This window comes from Gouania willdenowi, chromosome 11, assembly GCF_900634775.1.
Source record: "Gouania willdenowi chromosome 11, fGouWil2.1, whole genome shotgun sequence".
NCBI classification, from domain to species: domain Eukaryota; kingdom Metazoa; phylum Chordata; class Actinopteri; order Blenniiformes; family Gobiesocidae; genus Gouania; species Gouania willdenowi.
In genome coordinates, this window is record NC_041054.1 from 19,062,832 (window position 1) to 19,089,763 (window position 26,932).

Below are 26,932 nucleotides of genomic sequence, written 5' to 3' on the forward strand. Positions count from 1 at the left end.
AAAAACCTTCTTAACATTGTGTTCATGTAAACTGAGATGCATAAGAATTTGAAGATGCAAGATACTGTTTTATTTCTTGATGTTCATTTATTTTATTTTATTTTAAACTGTTTTTAAGTTTCCATTTACATGTTCAATAAAAATCAATTCAAATTAAATCAAACATTATTCTATATAATTTTAACTGTATATAATTTAATACATGTATTGTCTTCATTGAGAAGGTATTTTTTTCGGCTCCAGGAGGACTTTAATCCAGGTGAGATGAGGTTAAATGGCTCCTTTGAGAGTAAAAATTGCAGACCCCTGACCAGGGGAAGAGGATTAGGAGACCCCACTATAAGAGCTGGACCCTCTGAATTGAATTAAATGGGGTGAAGCAACACAGATGCTAAGTTGGTTATGCTACTGTTAAGTTAATTCAAGTACAGCCAGTTAAGTCAACTATTCATCAGCATGCATGCTGAAAAAAAAAAGGGTGCGACCAAATTCTGTGCTGGTGCGACCAACTGAGAAAGTTAGGCGCACCAGTGCCACCACTGGAAATGTTAGTGTATGCCCTGGGAGTTCAACACCCAGCTGCCCCCAAAGAAGAAAAACACAGCTACAGATTGGGAAAATAACAATATTCTAGCTACGCACACCAGAGGCCAAACACCAAGATAGATCAGAACTCTACACGGTGACCAACCAGCAAGGCTGGGCCCCATCAGACACCCCAATATTGTGTTATGGTGCTTCTTGATTCCTCAAGAGCCATAAAAGGGTACCAACCACAGCCTCCAATGATCCAGAGAACAACCACCACAGCAAATTGGTCCAAAACGAAGTCCTTTACTACCACCAGGAGTTAACTCTGAAAAAACATCAATGCCTAGACCAGAACCAATACAGGTCCATATGGCCCCACAACGCCACCCACAGGGAGGTGGCACCCATGACCACAGTGAGAGAAAACACCACCAAGCAAAGCCACCCCGCCAACTACAGACCAACTAACAAATATATCTAAGCACCACCAGCCGAAAACCACCACACCACCCACACACAATGCCCCACCCCCCAAACACAGTGCACGACACAGCAAAAATCCATACATGCAAAGATATATAAAATAACGGTACCCAGCACAAACTGGCACACCACCTCCATCTTTCTGCTGCGAAGTCTCGCGTGATGAGATTTCACAGGAGTTACGAGGCTCCTGCAACCTTCACTGCAAAGTGCAATTATACTCTATCAAAATTTAGAAATATCGCTTTTATTTTTGAGAAAATCTGCAATGGAAACACAGCTACTGTCCCATAATTTTCCACTCTTTCTTTTCTTCTTTCACTGTTGTGCCGCCTGCCTTCACTAGATGTTGGGAAGCCTGATCTGCGCTCAGTGTCTCCATCAACACCATGAAGTTAGGCGAGGACAGCTGAACTCCTGAGGGTGTTTCCAAACTTGCCAGAGGAATACAGTCTCTGCGCTGACGAGGCTGAGAGGAAGCTCCATTTGTGGTTCTCTGCTGTCCAACAGAGACCAAGAATTAGACTCATCAATTCAGAAACACACAAATAGACATTTTCTGCTGGAAACTAGATTTGAATGGATCTTTTACAAACCTGACAGTGGCCACACTTGGATGAACTCTTTTCTTTCTGAACTTTCAGGTTCTCAAAACTGATCAAATCCCTCCCACACTGGTCACATTTGATAGGTTTGATTTCATGAGTCCGTTGATGGGAATGAAGGTTAGTTATATGCTTGTAAGTTTTGCCACACGTGTCACATTTGTGAGGCCTTTCTGAAGAGTGGCTGATCTGGTGTTGTTTCAAGTGTTGATATGTGGTAAAGACTTTGTCACACTGGTCACAGAGACACACTTCATGTCCAGTGTGAGATCTCAGGTGTTCAACGAGTGTTCGTTTGTGGCTATATGTTTTTCCACAGTGGTCACATCGATATAACTCCGCTCTTGAGTGAGTCTTCTCGTGCTTCATGAAGTTTGAACTATCTGTAAAAGCCTTCCCGCAGTGTTCACATCGGTACGGTTTGATTCCACGGTGAATAAATACATGTTGCGTGAGGTGTTCAGATCGCCTGAAAGTCTTTCCACATTCCTCACATCTGTACGGCTTCCATTCTCTGTGGACACTTTGATGCTCTACTAAGTGGCCCTTCTGAGTAAAGACCTTCCCACATTCATCACACATGTACGGTTTCTCTCCCCTGTGAAGACGTTGATGTTTTACCAGGGATGACTTCTGAGTAAAAGCCTTCCCGCACTCGTCACATTCAAACTCCTTAAGTCCAGTATGAACGACTCTGTGTTGTATTAAGTAAGAAATCCTCCCAAAAGACACTCCACACTCTTCGCAGCAGAACGGTTTAACTCCAGAGTGGATTCGTTGATGTGAAGTGAGGTCTGATTTTAAGGTGAAGGCTCTTCCACACTCGTTACATGAATGTGGTTTGGGTTTAACACCAGGTTGTTGAACTGAAGCTGAAGGTTTTCTCTTACATTTCTTTCTTTGTATTTGATGAGCTTCGTCCTGGCTTCCAGAGTCCTGTAGAAAAGTTAGAGATTAAACACAAAGACATTTTTTTCATGTATTTCCTATAAAGAACAGTGACTGTTAAAGATGGATCAGACATAGCGTCAGGCTTCATAAGGAGCTAAACTTCAATAGAGCATCTACATATACGTCAGGAACCAAGGTTTACCAGCAGAACATTGATCAAAACATCACACTGCCTCCACAGCTCAGTGGCAGAGATGGAAATTAGTAGGGATGCACTGAAATGAAAATTATTGGCCGAAAACAAAAACAGAGAAATAAATTATGATGCAAATTATTAGTCCTATAGCATTTATGGCTGTGAATGTGTACTAACCAGAGGTGTAAAGAGTACTGATGTACCCTACTCAAGTAGAAGTACTGTTACTTGATTGAAATTGTACTCAAGTACAAGTACAAGTCAGTCAGATGTAAAATACTCAAGTACACATACAGTAAACATCTCATATATAAACTTAAAAAGGAAGAGACCAAATCTTGCTCAATTGGAATTTAACTTATTTTCCACAAAACCATTTGTATAAAATAAAAGGTTTGTCAAAATGTACAATTATTTTTAAAATAGAGTGACACCAATGAATTCAATTAAAAACATTTTTTTTTATCAGGCTCTAAGTATAGCTACCTGTACATTGATTAACTTTAAAACTGAGAAAATAACCAGCATTCAAAGCTGTTTTGACACAGTACATTAGGTTTAATCTGATTGGCCGGCTATGATGTGATGCATTTTGATTGTTGTCTGGTCATTTCATTTTTTTGTAGTTTCACAAAGTCCGTAATAATTTACTGAGTTGCGTGCAGAAATGCAACAACTTATTTGACTTCTTTTAAAACGTACTTTAGTGCAAATAAAATTACTGATTTAGAAATGTACTCAAAAAAGTACAAGTACCCATAAAAGCTACTCAGTTACAGTAATGTGAGATACCGTAGTTGTAATCCGTTACTTTCACCTCTGGTACTAACCTATGTTTAACGTGCGCTGAGAAACTGATACCAGAAACACAAAAAAAATAAACACACTTACGTGCTCCATCAATTCTGCTGAGAAATAGCTTTAGTTTTTAGATGTATTGAAATACAGACGCTACAGAGGTGTGGGGCCCCTTCCTTGTATATGCAGAGAAGATTCTTTTTTTTTCAGTTGTTCCTGAATAACTACTTTTGGCCTTAATTGTCAAGTAGACCATGGATTCATTTATCTATTGCGTTTTTGTTCTTTTCCTTTTTTACCCTGCTTCACGGACTGTGATTGTTGTGCATCTGTAACCAAGCTGACCACCATGTTCCAACTCATTTGTTGATGTTGACTCTATAACACTGTCATTCAACGAGTACTGTGTGATCCTGTTTCGTTTCTGTGTACAAATTTCTAATAAACAAAATTGTTAAAAAAACAAAAAAAAGAAAAAAGAAATACAGACGCTCCGTGAGTCCATGGACTAGTTGGCCCGTTTCCAGACAAGCGTGAATCATCACAACATCCTGTTGTGGTTACTTTTACTACGAAAATGCCCTTTTGGGCCATTTTCAGCCAAAAACTTGCGGTGGTCGGAAATTTTGGTGCATCCCTAGAAATTTGCCCTTGATTAAATGTTCTCCACTGGTTCAACATTCATGGTTTTAGTTCCCAGTTGGCTGAAAGATTTCAATCAGCTATTTCCTCACCTTTTCCTGGGACTCCATTTTAGATGCCACGACTGAGTGGAAACACAATCCTCCTTCAGACATCTCCATTCTTCTGCAACATCAGCATGGAATCGGCCTCCAGCAGCTTATACCTGAGTTATGGAGAGAAGGTGGAAGATGGTTTGTTTTAATGTAACTCACTTTATGAGCCATGGGAGGATTCAGTCTGATGCTGCGTACCAAGTGAATGTAACATCCGTGTTTGAGATAAAATAAAATTTTTTTTTAAATGTTTCAAATGTGTCTCAATTAAAACAAATGGATTTGTTTTTTAAATCCGTAGCCTGAGGATAAGCCTTAGTGATACTGACAAAAATTCATATCTCTGTACTTTTTTCTCACAAAAGCGATACAAAATATAAAAGTATGTTTGTTTTTTTTAAATAAAGTTTTACCAAAATGTAATTCTGGGTTAGAATCATTGATGTAAAATACCACAAGGGCATTTTTTTTTTATTAACAAACAGCTGCACAATAGTGTGCTTATTTTGGCTTTTTCTTTGTCATTAAAGTCAGCGACTGATCTCCATAACAGCCATTGTGTTTTTCAGTACGTGCAGTAGAGAAAACAGGGAGTCGTAAAACTTCTTATTTTATTTTTTTTTACAGAAAAACAGATTTAAAATAAAATGATATTACGATTGTCAAATGGGGGTACGCCATGGCACTACAGGGGGTACTTGAGAGAAAGTGGAAGATTAACAACTGAAATCATTAAAAACATGGGGTTTTAAAATGTTTATTATGTGTTAAAATGATAATCATAATAAAGATGATGGAAATGATCATGATTAAAACATTAATTGAAAATAAAAGTGTCAGTTTTGGTCCCACAATAGGCGTTAGATGACCCATTTTGCTCATTCATCTGAGCAAAATGTTGTAGTTAGACAAAGGGGGTACTTGGATTCAGAAATAAAAGAAAGTTTGAGAACGAATGCCCTATATTACCTAAAAAAGAAAACTCAATAAACCGCTGAGGCCTAGTTCCATTAAAGTACTGGGTGTCACATCTCCTACAGTCAATCTTTCTAGCACTAAAAGAAAAGGCTGTATAATAATGGCAGATCATATAAAAACTTGTACTCATCTTGTTAAAAACAAATAAAAATACTCATAACACAGCTCGAAAAACAAAAACTAAATCCTGGTAGCCACATCTAATTCAACCTATTTGTATTAAGAATTGTGCCATACCTGAACTTATTAACATTCCTGTAAAAAAAGTGCAATATTTTGGAATTTTAATAACAAATAATCAGGATGATAGATGCACCTCAAACGTGAACCCAATCCTACTATAAATAAATAAACAAAGGGCTCTTATTAAACGTAGGCAGTGGCTATCCGTACGGTTACCGTCATTCTATCCGTACGCAGCGCCCCTATTTGGCCAGTTTAGGTCATGTGACTAAGACTAAACCTAACCGTAAACCTAAACCTAACTCTAAAAATTGTTGCGATATAGGGTTACCTTAAATGTTAAATGTATCTCATTCTGGTTTTTATCACTGGTTATGTCATCGATTTGGTTCATTATAAATGGCTTTTGAGAATTACATTTTGCTTTGTATACATTCTTAATCAAAAAGCACATTATTAATATTATGTACATGTCATGTACATTCATGTAATATGAGTTATATTCTTGTTGTGTATGTGATTTTATTTAAAGCAGTGGTTCTCGAACTTTTTTTTACTCAAGTACCCACTTTCTCAAACTTTTAAAACCAAGTCGTCCCCTTTGTCCGACGAGAACATTTTGCTCTGAATTCTGTGAAAAAATAACTATAGAACATAACGATAGAATTAATGAGTGATAACACATTTTAAAGAATCTGATTTTGTAAATAAGTGGAATGAAACAGTATTTACTGTATCCTGAATGGATTCATATCCTATTCAAGATTATTTCTAAAATCATTTTGTGTGGTTTTTTTTGTATCAACTTGTGTATTTTGTTGTTTTGTCAATTCTTTTTTTATGGAAGATGATCAAAGGTCGTCCATGTCAGTTCACTCCTGTCTAATCTGAACAATAAAAGGTATGTATATATATATATATATATATATATATATATATATATATATATATATATATATATATATATATATATATATATCCCTCTGTGTCTAACAGGTGTTTGTGCAGTAAATACACGTGTACCTTTGATGATAAATGTAATGATAAGACACGTCTTACAGTTCCAGGAATGGTGTCACTTGGCCATTCAGAGTAAAAGCTTATCATTGTGCTTTTAATATGTTTAACGCATAACTTCTGCATAACTTGTTTCAGCAATTAGACAAAATAAAAAAATTTAAATAACTCCATAATCAACAGACAACCATCATTTTTCACTCCTTTCTTTTCCTTGACTATTATGTTTTTACATTATTAGCCTTGGTATATAAACACAGAGAGCAACTTATGTCACCATGAGGAACAATTCTTTAATAACATGAAGAATTAAAATCCATAACTTAGGACAGAAACAACGCTGTAGCTCAGTGCCTCTCAAAGTGTGTGGCGCGGCCCCTGGTGGTGAACAGAGGTATGACAGGTGGAGAGCAACGTTTCATGCCACTAAACTAAACACCCACACACAGAGATAGTAAGAATGAGTAATAATGGAGCAGAAATGGAAAGAGCATTACATTATTAGACTGCATTAGATATGGACCAGGGAACAAAATGTAACATGGAACTAAAGTGGAAAAATGATTTAAAATGACTGGAAAAAAAATCAATTTTTATTTTTATTTTTTTTTGCCACAGATTGCAAACAATGGGCGCAGGTGGGGCTGGCAGGAAAATAATGCATCAAGTTGGGTGGAGTCTGGGGCTCTGATGCTGTGTTTATACATCTCAGTATGCCTACATCGTAAACGTGGAGATCCTAGGTTCCCAAAGTGGGGTTCAGGTACCCCCAGGGGTACGTAATTGTCATAGGGGGTTACGTAAAACAAAAAACAAAAAATAAATATATATACAACAGCGTGACAACAATGAAAACTAGAATATAAATAGACCTGCAGTCAGGAGGGTGATGAATATGTTGTATTACTGTTACATGTTCAATCAACATTTGTTTGGTAGATTTTTTTTCCAAAATAAAAGACATTGTTTCTCACTAAAAATACCGGTAGGCTAATTATTTAAACAAATTAAGTGATAATTCTTATTGTTTTTTGTGTGCTTACAGATTCTTCTTTTTTATATATATATTATTACTCAAAATGATAGGTACAATGCTGAATGTCACTGTAGGGCGACATAGTATATGACATTACATTGTTATGTTTTTTTTAAGTCTGCGGGTGTAGGGGGTACATGGGACATGGCTTCAGGTTAAATGGGGTACGGGACTGTATTTTATACAGCCTATTATTTTACAGGACTGAGGCTATTCTTTCTCTACTGTCACTTGTTGGATCAGATCGTTAATGGTCATTTTCCAAAAGAACTGATTGGTCAGGAGGCGGGGCTTCTGTACTCAGTTAGGGCTGCATGATTATGGCAAAAATCACAATTATTTTGATCAATATTGTAAGTAATCATGATTATAATCACAACTATTTATAATATTAGGGGAAAAATCTGTGGTTTTATTGCACTACTTTAAAAATAAATAAATAAATAAATATGCGTAGTTTAAAGTGCAAAATTAAACTTTAAAATTGAATAATTAATTAAAAAATTAATCGAAGAATTTAAAATGTACCAAAGGTTAACTGAATAAATACACTATTACAGAGTGCAGAGCCCATATTTTAAATGTAAATATCGTGGACGATCAGGTTAATTTAATCGTGACAAACAAAATCATAATCACGATTAAAATTTGATTAATTGTGTAGCCCTAACCTCGGTGATCTATTAATTATTTTGATCAAAACCTGCTCCCAAACAGGTTAGCCTTTCAGCCTAAGTTACCACGGTGAGTTACTCAGGTAAGAAGTTAACCAGCGTCGTAGACACGGAATAAATCCTAGATGTTGGGAGATTTTTCTCCCCACTGTAACTGATGCACAGTGGGGCTTTTTCCCAAAAATGTTGTATTTTGATAGCGCTTCGAGAAGACTATTTTAATTTGCGCTATATAAATAAAGTTGAATTGAAATGAATTGAAAGTTAGCCAATAATCCAGCTTCAAAGTACAGGCCCAAGAAGTCAACAGTCTGCTTCATGAACTGACCGCCTTCAAAATAAGAGCACTATACTGTTTGAGGCATGTTGGGAAAAGGGTCGCGAGCCACATGTTGAGAACCTCTGCAATAAACACTTCATACACTGGTACTGCAGGCTGAGCTAAAGCCCGCCCCCCAGACACGTTCTGATTGGCTGAGTCTTCAAGTAGCGGTTCACGAGCCGTAGCATAAAACCAGAAACTAACTGATAAATGTCGGTGTGTGTGTGTGTGTCTCCATGTTTTTTCCCAGCAGTGCTGCTCTGCTCCTACTGGTCCCAGCGTTCACACACTAAAGCCATTTGAAGGTCCACAACAGACCTGAGACCGAACCGGACCAAAGAGTAAATACTGACCCACTTCCTGTGTCCCCGTGCTGTCCGTCCTCTGCTCACACCTTCACATTCTGTTCAACAAATATCGTTCCTCAAAGCGTCATCAACAAAGGGAAAGAAGACGGAGATCGTCCGCTATTTTTACGCCTTTGTTTCTGCAGACCAATGGTTGCCAGACACTGCCGACGATTCCCCGCATCAAAGATGCTCAAGAACCTGAAAAAATATCCTAAAACGACCCGTTACTGGTCGAATTTACTACACATTTGAACATTTACCATCTAAAGTCGGTAATGCTTTTATATTAGTGTTTAGTAAATAGCACTGAAATAGCAGAAAAAATAACAAACTGGCAATGATACTGGGCGGGATGACGTCAAAGCCTACGTACAGTATACTTGAATGAACTGTACTGTATAAAAATAAAGAAAAAAGAAAAGAAAAGAAAAAAAAAGAAAAAGCTACAACAAATAATCTTTTAATTTTACTTGGTAAATTCCATATCCATACGTCTACAGGTCCAGAAAACTAACCCACACTTTACAGCATTCCGCATTGAGTGTAAATGTTACATAGAATCCATCAAATTAATCAATGATTAGTCTATCCACACATTTAATTTAAAAAATGATTCATTCAAAGATTATAATTTTTGACTGCTGTTATAACCCCTTTAAATTAAAACCTAGATTGGTCTACCTTATACAATGCCTCTTTATTATTATTATTTTTCCTTTCTATTTTGCAGTTGTGAATGATGTCATGTTCTATTTTTTTTTTTTTTACTGTCACTGAGAAGCATGAATGTACTGTGCATAACATAAAAAAATAATAAAAGAGCTGTAGTGTGTTCCTGTGGACACTACATGTCAGTGTGTGCAGGCTGCTGCTGCTGCTGTAGCCCTGACTGTTACTCATTTGTGATCTTGTGTTTCTGACATTTAGTCTAATTTTAGAGCCATTACAAAATGCAGCCCACACTCAGTTTACTCCATCACATCGACACCTACACAGCTGTAAACACTCAGTTTACAGAGAAACAGACAGTCCTGATTGATGTGTGGAGATGAGAACACATGATTTAGCAACACAAGGACAAATGACCCCAAAGGGACCACTTGGATTCAGGAATAACAACAACAAGTTTGAGAACAACTGATCTACTCAATAGCAACATCACATTATAATAGAGCTGGGCGATTTTGCCTAAAAAAAAAACTCTGATTTTTTTTTTAAAGAAAAATTTGATTTGATTTTTTTTTTTCCACTACACTTAAAAATGACAGCAGAAAACAGATATATTGTCAAAAGTACAACTTTATTGCTGTGATTGTCCTCAAGAGTTAAAATGCATAGAACAATCCCAAAATAAAAAGTAAATGAGGCTCTGCCATTTAAAAATTTCAAGCTTTAACCCAGGTTTAAGCAAAAGTGCAACTTCACAGTTGCTTCACTTTTCTGATTAAGAAATCAGATAACTACATATTTTAGAACATTACAATTAAAAATAATAATAAACTCTTCCCTTAGCATCTCAGCAAAGTGCGAATAACATATTAAACATGCCTGTGGCACACATATAGCCTACTCAAAGGATAAACACATGTAAACAAAGAGGGGGCTGGCTCACATCGGGCTATGGTGACCCACAAGGATGGAACGTGAAAAAGTTCTAAAAAATTGTAGTGAAAATAAAAATGTTTTTTTTTTTTTTTATTCAAATTTGCAAAATAAAAATCGTTTTTATCTAAAAATTTGATAAATTGATTAAATCGATTTTTTTGCCCAGCCCTAGATTATACCAACAGCATCCCCATCCACTCTTATTCTTTTTTTTTTAATGTACTCCCCTCCCCTCACTCGTGTGTAACACTGCCCTTTCACTAAAAGTTTGGCTTACCCCTCCCTAGGGTGGGCTGGTGACACTCACAATTAAGCAGAAATAATAAAAGTACTGGTAGTATTTTATTTAATTTTTTGACAGAATAAAACTTGCATTGATGTTGCAAAAAAGATTGCACTCCATGTATGTACTGACGTATGCAGAAATGGTACTGATCCTACCATCCAAGGATAATGGGCAGGTTACCTCCATGTTATATTCTATCAGACAAATTAGAAAAATATGAAAACACACATAAAATGTGTTTAATTTCAGAATTACTCACAGATGTTTATAAAATCTTCAGTGGTACAAAGTGATTCATTGGTACGCCTACCCCATCACCTCTTAGTAAAGTTTTAAATCCTGGGATGTGAGTTATCTTTGTCCGATCATGGTAGAGCAGGAAGTAAGGGTCCATCTGGTAAATTCTGGTTTAAGTCTTTAATTTTTTTTTATTGGGCAGCTTTGGGGAATTATTCTGTGTAAGACTCTTCTATTACAGGGTAGTGTGTTTCAGGTGTCCACCCTTTGTTTGCAATTTATAGAAAAAGGGAGGGCACTGTGGATAGGATACTGACTCACAACAAATACGTAACAGAATGGAGAATAAAGATTAACCATTGACAGAAACCAAAAGAAGTTACCTTCACACTGCTCTCTGTCAGTGGTTCTTCTCTTTTATTTTATTTTTTAAACTTCTTCTCTTTCCCCCGAAACACTTCTCGTGCACACTTCTTTGGTATTCCTCTGATTGATTTTCCAATCATTTAAAACAACAAAATATGGAGCATAGTTCACCTCTAATATTCATGAAGTATATAATGTGGGTGGCATAATTCTGATTCTGATAATCCAGAATAAGTCATATAAAAAAAGATATCTTCATCTTTCTAATCCCTTAGTTTCAGCCTTCATACAAGCATCGCATGTTTTTGCAAAATAAAGTAAGGGTTGAAAACTGCAAATAAAATATATTTGGGCTGTCATCCCAATGTAAAAAAACATTAAACATACATAAATACAGTACATTCAGACATGCATACATACAATCAAAAGCATCACACATCATAACCGACCAATCAGATTAACCCTTGGGGTACCTTCGGGTACTTTCTGCTTATTCAGTGTTTTAAACCCTCAAAATCTCATTCAGTTTAAAGCCTAATTGTATGAACTTTGGACGGGAGTTTCCTTCTATTGTCATGTTCATAATTCCATGATCACTTTTATTGAAGATGTATAGAACAGGAGATATAAAATGTACTGACACTCTTTGAGTTTGGGACTGATTTGGTCCCAGTCCGGTGCCGTCGGGTCCCGTCAGGGTTTGGTTGGACGTCCATTCTCTATCCACAGTGTCAGCTGTGCTCTGGTGAAAAACAAACAATTGATGCGCACCCCGCGCTGACTCGGCTGATGGATGCAGTCACCCTAACCACCATGGTGTCACTATGGAGTCTGATTTCTAGATCCTGCCCTATGCTCCTTTAAGTGGATAAACTGTATTTCATATGACAATGTAGTGATTTGTACAGGTAAAATATAATCCATCTGTTTTGGATTTAATCATGATATTCAAACTAAACCAACTCCATCCATCCATTTTTTGAACCGCTTGCTCCTTTTTTCAGCATTACGCGGGGGTTCATCCTGGACAGTACGCCAGTCCATCACAGGGCAACACACAGATAACCACCAGCGCTTGAACACAGGATCTTCTAGCTGTGAAGTGCTGACCACTAATCCACCATGCGCCCCTAAACCAACTCAATCCAATCAAATCAACTGTTAGCATCAATTATCAGAATCAGAAATGTAAATAATTGAGTCGGAGGCTTTGGGGGTTAATTTTCCCAGCCATTTTAACAATTCTGTTTAGCTTGACTTTACAGTATTTGATCAGATTGTGGTTATTGAAAGTGGGTTGTTCAAAAGGGAAAGAAGGAATCTGAAATCACATTTGATCACAGAATCCAATCCTTACATTATTTAATAATGACAACGGTTGCCAAGTTAAATGCATGTTGTTACACAATTTTTTTTTAAATTTCCTACTGATGATACATTGGGGATGTTGGGGGCCCAGACATCTGAACTAGCTTAGGACTAATTTAGCCAATTTGGTTTATGCAGAACACAAAAGCTCTAAAATCTGCAGACTGACACCAAGACAGTTTAATCTTCTAAAAGTAAACTGAGTCGCTGTGAGCATTTCTTAATAATGACTGTACTGGAGATATATGAACGTTTCAACAGGCTGGCCATCAAGTGAAACTGGCTCTATTGTCAGTTATTGCTTTGAGTGAGAAACAAGCTCCTTTTGTTGTCAACACATTGATTTGTAGCTGGCTGTCAAGAAACCAAGCTTCAAGCTTAGTGTGGGAAAGAGTCAGATTTCTGCAGCAAGTCGACTAAGGCCATGTTGTTTGCCTATTTAATAGATCTAAAAAATATATATCATTAAAGCTGCAGTACTGTATATACAGTGGGGCAAAAAACTATTTAGTCAGCCACCAATTGTGCAAGTTCTCCCACTTAAGAAGACGAGAGGCCTGTAATTTTAATCATAGGCATACTTCAACTATGAGAGACAAAATGAGGAATCCAGAAAATCACATTGTAGGATTTTTAATGAATTTATTTGCAAATTGTGGTGGAAAATAAGTATTTGGTCAATAACAAAAGTTAATCTCAATACTAGTAACATATGTAAGGACTTAATCTTGTGTTATTGGAGAGTTTTCTGATGTTTTACAGCAGTGGTTCCCAAACTTTTCACTGTCTCGTACCCCTTCAGACTTTTAACCTGAAGCCATGTACCCCCTACTCCTGCACACAAAACATAATGTACTGTCATATACAATGTAGCCCTACAGGGAAAATTGTCCCCGAATTTCACTTATCCTGTTGAGGAATAATATAGATTTCATATTTGCATTTCCTGAAATAAATGCAAGTGATAATACAGGTGCTGGCCTGCCTCATTGAACACTGCATTAGTATTAGCATTACCCTAGCATTAACAAATCATTAACATTAACTAGCATTAATTAACAATGGCATTAACCTAGCATTAACATTAGCATTTGCTAGCATTAACATTTGCTAGCATTAGCGTTAGCAATAACGAAACATTAGCATTAGTAGCCCATCATACTGCTCACACTGCTTCACACTGATGTCCACCCCATATAGCAATATGTGCGACCAGTACAAGACGAAAACTCGTCTGTAGTGGTAGCATTTCAGAGCATGGAGAATGCCGCAAGACGTTTAATGTTCACCCAACCACTAGGAACGAGTGTATCATAATGTATCATGTTTTTCCTGCAGTCTGTGCCTTCTCCTTGCCCTCCGCTCTCTTTTCTGTTTCAGGTGTCTTGATGCTGGAACTGGCGGTTCCTGATCGATGGTTCGCGGCTCAACTAGTCTGGGATACCTGGATGAACTGATGATGCGCTATATAAATAAAGTTGAATTGAATTGAATTAGTTTAATATTAGCATTAGCTTAAGATTAACATTAGCCTAGCAATGACATTAGCATTAACATTAATCTAATGTTAGCATTAGCTAGCATTAACTAGTATTAGCCTAGCATTAGTACTAGTACCCAAATGACAATTTGCGTACCCCACTTTGGAAACTTAGGTTTTAGAGACATGAAAGCACGTATCACTCACTGCTGTGAGGACAGTAAGAGGCTCACAGTCGCAGCCACTCCACACACACAAGCAGCGATCCCAGCTGCAGAGCACACACACAGACACTACATCCACATTGAAAATTATTTTGGTTCTGTTTTTTCCACCTTGGATAATGTTTCTCTTTGTTTTACAAGCGATTTATCTCATCTGTTATCACTCTCTTTTTCTGACTTTGTATGTGGGACAGACTCCGCAAGGACTGAAAGTGGATCATGCGCAGTCCGCCGCACACACCGAATCAGAGGGACGTCTGTAAAGTCCGTTCCTCCTGAACACGTTTGTGCCTTTATTCTGTTGCTTCTCCACCTTGGTCTTCTTTTTTCCTCTTGCTTTGCCATGTAACCGCTGTGCCAAAAGCTGTGATGGAAACTTCTGCTGGAACATCTGCCATTTAACTGTACCTACTCTCAGATTGTGAACACGCATAGACTTTTGACGAGCAGCTAGAAAGATCTCTGATTGGTTGAAGTCCAGCGTCACATTCCTAGATTTGTAAAACTAATTTACAGGGCCGGGAGAAGGAACAGAGATTCACTGTCCACTCAGAACACTTTGGATTACAGTATGCTCAAAGATGCGTATGGATTTTTGACCAAATTACGCAAAAAAAAACTTACATACTGCAGCTTTAAGTGTAAATTCATTTCTAAAAAGAAAAAAGAGCAAAGATGATAGGATGCTTGTGGGCAACTAGTGCTTATGATGAACTCACCTGACAGAATGTTGTTTGCACAAAACCTTTGAGGGCGGCAAGAGAGAAAGTCTCTTATCCAGTTGTGATAATTAAGCTGTTGTTTTTTTACTTTTAAAAGCTGAAGAGAAACACTTACAACTTGGCCTCATCACGAGTTAGTGCGCTACAACAAATAGAGTGAAAGCCTCGCATTTTTCCTGGCTGCTACTTTATATCTGGATCTTGACTTTTGGTAAAACACTGTAGCCAGAACAATGATCCAACCACACATCACTTCATTTAGTTCTTTTCATCTTTACTTCCGAGATAAAAGGAACATACAACCACAGAGGTCACGCTTGAAAGATGAAACGTAGTGTTCTCAGGTCTGCTCAGAACATTTTTCAAACACTGACAGCTTGTCCCGTACAAAACTCAATCAAAGTAGAAAAGTAGCAAATCTGCGCGAGTGCAATTTGCTTTCTAACAAACATAGTTCTGGACTCATCATATACATAAAGATTTGCTTGTGATGAGCCTGGTGTGTGTTTGTCTTTGCATCAAGGACCTGTAGGTCATTGTAACACAAAGGCAGCATCACTAGGTTATCCATTAATTTAAAGCTGAGCACACTCCCATTTCAAACAAGATGGGTGGGTTAAAAGCTAACTTATCATGCTCTCTGATTACCCTCCCCTTCCAGCTCTTGGCATGATTTCTTCATAAAAAACCTATAAAACCAGTATACTGGACTAAACATCACAGTTGATAAGAAATGGGAGGACAATCCCTTTAGGACAGTGTGGGGGCATCACTTCTAACTATCTGACTCTAGGTTGATCAGATGCAGACATCTGGACTGATCTCACACAACCAAGGAAAGCTGAAATTAGACGTGTAGACTTGCTTTCAACTGAAGATGGGAAAGACTAAAGATTCTGGGGTGGAGGAGAGACCCAAATGGGACAACAAGGTTCAGTACCTACTGACGTGTATTGGCTTTGCAGTCGGGCTTGGAAATGTGTGGCGATTCCCATACCTGTGCCAAATCTACGGAGGAGGTGAGATGTTATCATTGTCTAATCATTTTTTTTTATCTTAGAAGAACTAAAAAAAGATAGAAATAAATGATTAAATTGTCTTTTTAACACTCGAGGCTAGTCCCACAGACACTTTTATCCTCGTCTTATCTGTGTCACATTGGGGGAAAAAACAGCAATGTTTGTTTTTGCAGTTACTTCCTGGTTATAGTTTCTAATAAAAGGTGTTTAAAGCCCCCTAAAGATCCAGGTCAAGGTTGAATTGTGTAAATACCAAGTCCTAAAAATGTGCACTGGCTCTATCAACATCACTTGTTGACTCTTGATTTTACAGATTTCATGAATGTTGTGTTTGTGGCTCTGCTGAGCTTTAATTTAATCTGCGTAGATGTATTAATTAATCATCTATTATGAATTTATTCATGTTGTTGTTACACTTTTACACATTTTTAGTTCCCTGTTGAGTACATGTAAATGACTAAATAAAACAACATGTTTTTCTGACCTATCCTCTCTGGATTACTTCAAATTGAATCATTACATACCTTTTGTCTTCAGGTGCATTCCTGATCCCCTACCTGATAGCGTTGGTGTTTGAAGGCCTCCCCCTGCTCTACCTGGAGCTGGCTATCGGGCAGAGGCTTCGCCGGGGCAGCATCGGTGTCTGGACTAGTATCTCTCCTCTGCTGGGTGGAGTTGGTGGGTTATCCTAAACATATATAAAGACATTGAAAGCATCATTGCATGAATTCAAATCATTTGTTTAATACATTTGATCATATCTTATATTTCATTTAATGTTTTTTTTTTATTATCTGATGTTTTGAATTGGATCAAAAGGACTTTGCTGTAGAGCAAAACTTTTTTTTAATTTTTAGTTTTAACTTTAAAGAGTCGACAGACAGACGCTTTAAATTACAGACAGCTTTAGCATTTTATGTTTTTTGGTAGTTTACAGCATGTTTTAAACAATGTTTCGTGTGTCATTTAAATAGGTTTTTATCAAACTGTTTTATTACATTATTATTATTAATAAAGTTTTATTTAATTCCAGTAATTTAATGTATAATCATCAAAAGATTTATCTATTTATATATAGGGTGACTGTGGCTCAGTGGTAGAGTGGGTCGTCCAATAACTGAAGGATTGGGGGTTCGAATCCCACTCTATCTAAGTCATTGCCGTTGTGTCCTTGGGCAAGGCACTTTACGCACATTGCCTTGTATGAATGGATAAGAGTTCTGCATAAATGTTGGTGGTGGTCAAATGGCAGCCTCGCTTCTGTCAGTCTACCCAGGGCTGCTGTGGCTACATTGTAGCTTACTATGACTGATGTGAATGAATAACGGTTTCTGTACGTGCCTTGAGTGTCCTTAAAAAAAACCGCTATATATATTATATATATTATATTTACACAGTTGTTGCAAAATGAACTTTGCTTCAACATGATTGTTTTGCTTTTTTAAATCTCTTTCTTCTAAGGTATTGCTTCCCTGGTCGTCTCCTTCCTGGTGGGCCTCTTCTACAACACAATCCTGGCCTGGGTGCTTTGGTACTTCTTCCACTCTTTCCAGAATCCGCTGCCCTGGAGCCAGTGCCCACTCAATGAGAGTCGCACAAGTGAGACAAAACCTCTCTCTGGTCTACTTTTTAAACCGAATTGTTTAACTCAAGTAACGTATACACAATAGAAAAAAATGCTAAATGTATAAAGCCTGAAAGCTTTTAGTGAAGATTGTTACAACAAGCGTCAGAACACAATGACTGTGCGAGGCAATTTGGGTCAGTTTTAATATGGAAAATATAGCCGCAAGCGGCGATAAACGGCCCTCGCCTTCACCGTGCTACCTTTTCCTGCGCCGCCTTTGACGTGCCGCTTCGCCGTGCCGCCTTCACCAAATTGCACCTCCTTTGGTAATTTGCGCTGCCTTTGCCGTGCCGCCTTCGCTGCGCCGCCTTCACTGCGCCGCTTTCAATGCGCTGCCTCAAGTTCATACAAAGACATAAGATAACTGAATTTCATACTATCAATGCATTATTATTGATTTGTTGACAGAAATGTACTGTTGAGATATAAACTTATACATAGACATATTTATGATTTTTGTTTTTGGACTACACATCCAAGAACAATGCTGGAGTTGTAGTTGTAGCAGTAGCAGTAGTAGTAGTAGCTCCAGTAGGGAGTGTGTTAAAGTTTGAGCTGATAGTTTTCAAGATTTGGCCAATTTCCCATTAACACAAAATGGAGAGTATCTCAATACAAAATAACAAGAAAAAATATAAAGCATGCGTATCATTGACTTTTTTGATCGAAAGGTCAAAACAGAAGTACGTGAAAAATTACAAACATTTTTGACATTTTTTTTTTCCCCATATTAAATTGTCTTCACTCTGATTTACATTTGAAGCAAATCAAAGTTTGTATGTGGAAATGGGAGCATTTAAAAAAAAAAAAAAATTTCAAAAGGTTTTGGCCAAAATGCAATTTATCAAAAAACTATACATAACTTTTGATGTCCCACTTCTCTAGATGATCTCCAGCGAGAAATGTGTTAAAATACAACGTGAGCGAAAATTGCAATTTTCCATTCAAGATTCTGAACTTCCTGTGTGTTTTTTGGTCTTGATAATATTTTTTACTTGTCTTGTCATGGTCTACTTCTGTGTCAATTTTCATGATTCTACAATGAATTCATTTTCTTGGCAATTCCTATCTTGTAATGCTTTTTTGGTGTACTTGGGGGCGCGTCAAATTTGTGCATTTTTAAAATCAGAAATAGCCAGAATTTAGAGAAGTGCACGATTGAATTTTTGAGACTCTACATAATGGTTCAGTTGGTGAAAAGTAGGTGAGTTTAATCCAACCCAATAACAATGTTTCCTCCTTTTTGAGTTCCATGAATTATACATTTTCGGAAAGCGCGGCGGCATGCCTATAACATGACAAGGGTCCCTGGTCACTGATGGGCACGTGGTGTTGGCATAGGCTCTGCCCGTTCCCTCATAGTGTGGCCACTATGAGAGCAAGAGGCCTTTCGCCAGCTCGTGGCGCTCGGGCCTAACTAGTGGATTGCTTTATGGCATCATTGGAGAAACATTGAACCACAATATCAAATAAAAATATCCGCCAGTGCTCGAAAGGTAAATAATGTGACAGCAAGGGCTTCGTCTTTTGAATCATTCAGAAAAATAACCCAATTAAAGATTTGCAACCTTTGAATGGTTCATTGTATTATTTCCTGGTCCTGCTTCTTTTTTATATCTGGGCACATTTACAGGCTATAACACAGAGTGTGAAAAAAGCACTCCAGTGAACTACTTCTGGTACCGTGAAACTCTGAATGTCACGGCCGACATCGAGGATAGTGGATCCTTGCAGTGGTGGTTGGTCGTGTGTCTGGCCAGTGCATGGTCTATCGTCTTTTTCTGCTTCATCAAAGGCATCAAGTCTGTGGGAAAGGTTAGTGTGCATAGCACTTGTAAAAAAAAACCAAAACAAAACAAAACAATGAATGTTTTTTTTTTTTAATCAGGCTGTGTATGTGACGGCTACCTTCCCGTACCTAGTGTTGACTATTTTCTTGGTGCGAGCTCTAACTCTGCCAGGAGCCACTGATGGACTGGTTTACCTCTTCACTCCGGATGTGAGTATAGCAACCTTCTCTTGTTTGAGTTTGATGTACGACATATTCAGCTTTTAAATTATATCGTTTTGTTTAGGTGGCGTGTCATTCTCTTGCAAACTCTATCAAAAGATCATATACTGTATAATACTAGAAGTTTTGTTGGGTTATTTTCTTTAAAATTCCTTTCAGAACAGCCAGAAGTTAATTGAACCTGCCATTTAGTCAGAGATGCTTGCCGCCATGTTACCACTAACAATAAAATGGGTGTGGAAAATCTTGTATGTATAAATAATCTTCAAATATATATATACTTAATATATTTTTATACATTCATAGAATCCACACACACACACTATATATTTACTGTACATTTTGGTGTGCGAATTGCCTCTCTGCTTAAAGGGCCCGTGTTATGCTAAATTGACTTTTTTGTGCTTTAAACATAATAAAAGTGCTATTAGGGCTTCATACACATGCCCAAAGTGTTTTTTTCATTGATTCCTTCAATCATTAGTTAGAGGGTGATTTGCTCCTTTCTTACTGCAGGGTGAGCCCAAACACCTCGCTCCAATTTGATGACGCGTTCCCACTTTGATGATGAATTTAACGCGGCACTGAGCTGGAGAAGCCGCGCCTCCAGGAAGCTCTCTGCCGTGATTGACATGTAAACAGACATGCCCAAGAAGGTGAGCATTTCAGCGTCCTTCGTGCAGTGCTATGTATGCATTTTCTACAGTCTATGTATGTACCGGTGAACGCCCCGCCCCCACGCTCTGTCTCGTGTTTATAAAGCAGCATGAGCTCGGCTACGGAATGGATGGGAGGAGGGCGGGCCGTCCTCTGGCCCTACGACATCATGCGTGGAGGAATATGCATAAGTAGGACGCAAATCAGCCTGTTTGTGTAGAGTTGCTCAGAAAATGACTTGCACTCTGGAAAACAGGCGAGTTTGGGAAAATAAACCTCAAATACTATGTTTTTGGGGCTCTTTGAACAAATGGAGATGGGTGAAAAATAGCATGACATTGGACCTTTAAGACCAATACAAAAAAACATTTCTAGAAATGTTGGCCAACTGAAAAGTATGAACATGAAAAGTATGAGCATGTACACCACTCAATACTTAGTTGGGGCTCCTTTTGCCTGACTTACTGGAGCAATGCGGCGTGGCATGGAGTCGATCAGTCTGTGGCACTGCTCACGTGTTATGAGAGCTCAGGTTGCTCTGATAGTGGCCTTCAGCTCTTCTAAATTGTTGGGTCTGGCATCTCGCATCTTCCTCTTCACAATACCTCATAGATTTTCTATGGGGTTAAGGTCAGGCGAGTTTGCTGGCCAATCAAGAACAGGAATACCATGGTTCTTAAATCAGGTACTGGCAGCTTTAGCACTGTGTGCAGGTGTCAAGTCCTGTTGGAAAATGAAATCTGCATCTCCATAAAGTTGGTCAGTAGCAGGAAGCATGAAGTGCTATAAAACTTCCTGGTAGACCTCTGCATTGACCTTGAACCTAAGGAAACACAGTGGACCAACACCAGCACATGACATGGCACCCCAAACCATCACTGACTGTGGAAACTTTGCACTCGACCTCAAGCAACGTGGAATCTATGCCTCTTCTCTCTTCCTCCAGACTCTGGGACCTTGATTTCCAAAGGACATGCAAAATGTACTTTCATCAGAGAACATAACTAAGGGCGACCGTGGCTCAGGTGGTAGAGGGTCGTCTTCTGATCGAGAGGTTGGGGGTTCGATCCCAGTACCTGACTATGTGTCAAAGTGTCCTTGGGCAAGACACTGAACCCTAAGTTGCTCCCAGTGGTCGACTAGCGCCTTGCATGGCAGTCCTGTCCCACTGGTGTGTGAAAGTGAGAGTGATTGGGTGAATGAGCTGATATGTAAAGCGCTTTGAGACTGCTTCAGTGTGGGGATAAAGCGCTATATAAATCAAGTCCATTTAGTCCATTCCATTTAACTTTGGACCACTCAGCAGCAGTCCAGTCTTTTTTGTCTTTAGCCCCGGTGAGACGCTTCTGAAGCTGTCTCTTGTTCAAGAGTGGCTTGACACAAGGAAACAGCTGAAACCCATGTCTTGCATCTGTGCATGGTGGTTCTTGAAGCACTGACTCCAGCTGCAGTCCACTCTTTGTGAATCTCCCCCACATTTTTGAATGGGTTTTGTTTCACAATTCTCTCCAGGTTATCCCTATTGCTTGTATACTTTTTTTGTACCACATCTTTTCCTTCCCTCCGCCTCGCTATTAATGTGCTTGGACACAGAGCTCTGAGAACAGCCAGCCTCTTTAGTGATGACTTTTGTGTCTTGTCCTCCTTGTGCAAAGTGTCAATGGTCATCTTTTGGACAACTGTCCGGTCAGCAATCTTCCCCATGATTGTGTAGCCTACAGAACAAGACTGGAGACCAGTTCAAGGCCTTTGCAGGTGCACCAGGTGTCTTCAATATTGAACCTCTCCACTATATTCAAATTTTCTGAGATACTCAATTTGGGGTTTTCATTAGTTGTCAGTTCTAATCATCAACATTATAAGAAATAAACACTTGAAATATGTCAGTCTGTGTGAAATGAATGTATACATTATACAAGTTTCACTTTTTGAATGGAATTACTGAAATAAATCAACTTTTTCATGATATTCTAGTTATATGACCAGCACCTGTATCTGACGAAATGGCAAGCTTAAATTAACTCCTGGCTCCTTTAAAATATTTTTTAAAGAAAATAACTCAACAAAACCTCCAGTATTATCAAATGGCCTTTTTATAGAGCTTGCGAGTGAAATCCACTACACGAACTCTTTGAGCTTTGACTAGGATTACTCAGCTATTCTGTGCGTCTGGCAGTAGTAATTAAAGCTTTAATCTGACCTAAACATTTACCACACGGCCCGAGCCTGACAGAATTAGGCCGCTCAGGCAAAGATCTTCAGCTTTAGTAAGAATACAACTATTGAATCATTACCGCCTCTCAGGCCAAAACTCCACAATAATTCCACAAAAACGACCTGGTTGATGTCTAATGCTTAAAGATAGCAACAGAGAAGGCCAATTTAATTATTGGGGTGAAACATGGCACCCAAAAGAAATACCCCCAAGTCTGATTTTCTCTTTTCCTTCAGTGGGAGATATTAAAGAACCCCCAGGTGTGGCTGGATGCTGCTACCCAGATCTTCTTCTCTCTCTCTCTGGCCTTCGGAGGTCTCATAGCATTTTCTAGCTACAATCCGGAAAAGTAAGAAATTCTACTGCTTCCTTTTGGAAGTGTAAGGGCTCCATACCTAACAGATTTGGCTTTGATTTTTCAATCTCTTCTAGGAACAACTGTGAAAGGGATGCTCTTCTTGTGGGAGTCATAAATAGTGCCACGTCTCTCTATGCCTCCATATCCATCTTCTCCATCCTTGGATTTAAAGCTAACAATGGCTACACCGCCTGTCTGAATGAGTACAAGAGCAAATTACAATAAACATTCATTGTTGTTGTTTTTGAAGCCCTTTAAGAACATTTGAAAAAAATACTCTCATCTTGTTTACAGAAATGTTCTAGTTTTGACAAACAACTTTGAGTTACCTGACCAGAGTATAACAGTGGACAACTATAATCAATGGTTTGATTATCTGAATCAAACTAAACCAGAGGAAGTTTCCAGTTTGTCCCTGAAGGAGTGTGTGCTTCAAACATTCCTTGACCAGGTTTTACAGTTTTGTAAATACATCCAGTTCTTATCATTCTGAACTTAATTTGATATCTAATACCCCTACGTTTCCATCTTGTTCCTTCAGTACAGCACACCATGTGCTAGTGAAACTCACCATTAGCTTCTGTTCCTTTCTTCCTGTCTTAGAGCGCCTCTGGTACAGGCTTGGCTTTCATCGTGTTTACTGAAGCAGTGATTGCCATGCCGGGCTCGCAGGTATGGGCCGTACTGTTCTTTGTCATGCTCTTCAGCCTGGGTCTCTCCTCCATGTTTGGTAACCTTGAGGGCGTCCTCACACCCCTTTATGACATGGCACTTATACCAAAAAGGATCCCTAATGCAGTCGTGACAGGTATCTGAAAATCACCCAAAACTATCAAAAAAAGAGACATTTTAGATCGTCATTGAAATTTTCTTTTACTTTCTATAGCCATTGTCTGCCTGATCTCATTCGCGGTGTCCCTTATCTTTGCCCTGGGTTCTGGAAACTACTGGGTCGAAGTCTTTAATGGTTATGTGGGTTCGGTGCCTCTGTTAATCATTGCATTTTTTGAGATTACTGGAGTCATTTACGGACGTGGAATGAAAACGTAATTCTTTTTCCATTTCTTTAAAGTAAATGTGTAGTCTACTTAAGAGTTGTGTTGAAGTTCTGGTGTGTTTCTGGTGTTCAGATTTAGTGATGACATCTATTTCATGACTGGGAAGCGGCCCAACATCTTCTGGAAGGCGTGCTGGACGGTGATCAGTCCTTTGCTGCTGCTGGTGGTGCTTGTGGCCTACGTGGTCTTACAGGCAAGGATAAAACCCTCCTATCCAGCTTGGAACCCAGCTTATGTAAGCATTTTAAACGTACTCATCTTTTGACAAGACAATTACAACTTTATACAACCTATTTTAAAAAATAATGTAACGCATGTTATACATTTATTAGTGTTTTATTTTTAAGCCTGGTCACATGACCACCAAGAGTGTGACAATATGAACAAATGCTCAGTAGAGTGAGTATTAGTGACTCGGAAGAAGAAAATTGTGGTTTTCTTTCCATTCAATTCAGGCTTTTTGTTTTCTGTTGGTTATTTGGTTTCTTAATATCTAGGTGATGAAATGCCTAAAATGGTGCAATAATGTGTTTTTGTGTTTGTCCATCTTTGTGTGTTAGCACTTTAAATAAACTGGTGTCCTGTCCAGTGCAAATTGTCTTGAAAATGTCAATTTGAACTATTTTGTTGACATGTCTGTTATGTTTCATAAATTACGATCATACATAGTATAAATAGTTTTTTTTTAGCAGGCCAAGTAACAAACAGGTTAAATTAAATAACATTTACCAGAAAAAAAAACAAGCTTATCAGAAAAGTGGTGCTCAATAGATAAGGAGACAATCTATCAAGGCAATATTATTATTATTTTCTAATGAAACACCATTTGAGCACTAATTTGATATCAGTGATAAAAACCAAAATCTGAGCACTCGAGCTAAAATATGTAGTATATGTACTCAATTTTGGTTTACTACTGTGCAAGTACAATTTACTAATGAAGTATAAATTGTCACTAGTACTACTAGTAAACGTTACATGCTAAAATAATTATTCATATTGGCTTTTGAAATGATTACAACCAATCAGAGAGCTGGATTTGGTTACAATCCCTCATACGTCATTTGCATTAAGTCTAATGAAATGCAAAAATGCAAAAATAATGCAAAAATGGTCTACTAGTAGACAGTTTTGTACAAGTAAAGCTTTGTTGTTGTTTTTTTCTTCCTAGTACCATATTTTAAGTCTCTTATACCTATTAGTGAATTAGAGATTACCAAATCCAACACCCTGATTGGCTGTAATATTCTCAAAAGCAAATTCGAAGCCTGAATTTACTTTTCCCCGCCTCCTTATTAGCATACAAGACTTACTACTACTACTACTACATTTTTACTGGTAGTACAATTAATTGTGAACATGTGACACTTTTTCCTCACTACTAAGATCCCCTTGTGAAGCAAAATTGAGTACATATGTATTTGAGTACTAGTAGAGCTTAACCATGGTTGTCATCACTGATATAAAATGTCTCCTCTAATGGTCCTTTGACCCTCAGTCAGATCTTACTGTGACATCAAGTTTCTTGTTCAATCCCATGTCAATGCAAATGTCATGAAACGATCAATGAATATAACAATGTAATATGAGAAAGACATGGAGAACATTCCACAAAACCTAGTTTTAGTCCATTTTTAATCCATGTCTTAAATCAGCTGTAAAATACACAAAAAAATATGATCAATCATCTAATTTGTTTTATATCTCTTAGTTACCTTGATAGGCTTCCTTATCCATTAAAATATTGGTATTTATATTTTTGGTGTGGGTGTCTAAGCCTTTTTTTTGTCAGTATAGCCCTCAATTTCAAGTTAAAAAAAATGAAATGATTATCAAGAGAAGTGTACTTTAAAGAGCAAAATGAGTAGTGATTAAAAGGTATAGGATTAAATAAGTTTGCACTTCTTCCTACTCCTTTTCGCACATGTAAGTTGAGAAGTTTATTGAGAAGTCTATTTCTGCTGTTGTAATTCTTCATTTTTAATTCATTTTAACTCTTGTTCTTTTATCATTTTACATGTTTAAAATAAAGACATCAATCTAATTTACTATGAATTACAGGATTACAATTTGAACTGATATACTTGACTATTAGTGTTTTTTTAGGTAGAAAATCTGCCCTTTTCTTTAAAAAAAAATTTAAAATAAAATCCTGTTCGAGCTTTCTATAGACATTACAGAGCCTGTTTGCTCAGTGGTCATTTGTCAGTTTCTACCTGCACATTTTAGTATATAACAAAGAAAACGCCCTTATAGATACTGATAATATGAACACATTTCACTTGATGTTCATAGGATTTGGTTACACAGCATTAAAATAAAAATAATATTCCTTAAAAATGTATTTATTTATTTAAACCTTTGTCCCTTTCTTCAGAGTCTCTTCCCTCAAACAGAAACTAAAGTGTACCCAGACTGGGTGTTTGCCATCATCGTCCTCCTGTGTGTGGTACCTGTGATCTCCATTCCTCTGGTGGCCATTTTTCGACTCATCTACAGGATGAAAAAATCGTCTGCTACTTCAAACTTAAATCCGTACGACAACAAAGCCTTTGAGAACGAACCAGGGCTGGAGAAGTATCAGAAGGCTTGAGGAGCAAACGCTGGGGTTAAATCGCACACCCTCACTCGTAATGAAGAATGTCTGTGATTTTTACGTTTGCTTGTTTGGAATATCCAACGACCTCACGTAAGACTATGATACATTTATTTACCATTATTTGTACATTTGTTGTGTTGTGTACATCATGTAAATAACACCCACTATGAAACATCTATAATTAAATATTTAAGAAACGCTAAAGTCTGATTTTTCTAAAACAGGAAGTATATCTTAAGCTTTTCATCCACAAGTTGTGCAATTATTTCCTCCACATGGAAAACTACAACCAAATGTAA

At 37.9% G+C, this 26,932-nt stretch overlaps 2 protein-coding genes across 3 annotated transcripts; one reads left to right on the forward strand and one right to left on the reverse strand.

The window, feature by feature from the left end:
- Window positions 1–1,245: 1,245 nt before the first annotated feature.
- LOC114472289 (zinc finger protein 501-like) lies at window positions 1,246–8,947 on the reverse strand. 2 transcript variants are annotated; one of them, XM_028461490.1, is made up of 4 exons: window positions 8,805–8,947; window positions 4,239–4,351; window positions 1,611–2,555; window positions 1,246–1,510 (listed from the first exon to the last, which is right to left on the reverse strand). In XM_028461490.1, exons 2-4 carry the CDS (start codon window positions 4,305–4,307, stop codon window positions 1,295–1,297), a joined length of 1,230 nt encoding a protein of 409 aa, XP_028317291.1. In that variant the 5' UTR covers window positions 4,308–4,351; window positions 8,805–8,947; the 3' UTR covers window positions 1,246–1,294. The 2 variants fall into 2 exon arrangements, with proteins under 2 accessions (XP_028317291.1, XP_028317289.1); XM_028461488.1 differs by having other exon boundaries at window positions 1,246–1,513.
- Window positions 8,948–15,784: 6,837 nt separating this feature from the next.
- Window positions 15,785–26,832, forward strand: slc6a18 (solute carrier family 6 member 18). The gene is made up of 12 exons (XM_028460909.1): window positions 15,785–16,108; window positions 16,646–16,786; window positions 17,570–17,707; window positions 19,369–19,550; window positions 19,624–19,734; window positions 22,855–22,967; window positions 23,051–23,179; window positions 23,271–23,427; window positions 23,580–23,784; window positions 23,863–24,022; window positions 24,107–24,269; window positions 26,412–26,832. Exons 1-12 carry the CDS (start codon window positions 15,967–15,969, stop codon window positions 26,625–26,627), a joined length of 1,857 nt encoding a protein of 618 aa, XP_028316710.1. The 5' UTR covers window positions 15,785–15,966; the 3' UTR covers window positions 26,628–26,832.
- The last annotated feature ends 100 nt before the right edge of the window (window positions 26,833–26,932 follow it).

Coding starts and splice junctions, on each gene's coding strand:
- slc6a18 (XM_028460909.1), top strand. CDS start 15,967: ATGGGAAAGACTAAAGATTCTGGGGTGGAGGAGAGACCCAAATGGGAC. Junction 19,735..22,854: donor TTTACCTCTTCACTCCGGAT/GTGAGTATAGCA, acceptor CTTTTCCTTCAG/TGGGAGATATTAAAGAACCC. Junction 22,968..23,050: donor TCTAGCTACAATCCGGAAAA/GTAAGAAATTCT, acceptor AATCTCTTCTAG/GAACAACTGTGAAAGGGATG.
- LOC114472289 (XM_028461488.1), bottom strand. CDS start 4,307: ATGGAGATGTCTGAAGGAGGATTGTGTTTCCACTCAGTCGTGGCATCT. Junction 2,556..4,238: donor AAATGGAGTCCCAGGAAAAG/GTGAGGAAATAG, acceptor ACTTTTCTACAG/GACTCTGGAAGCCAGGACGA. Junction 1,514..1,610: donor CCAAGTGTGGCCACTGTCAG/GTTTGTAAAAGA, acceptor TCTGTTGGACAG/CAGAGAACCACAAATGGAGC.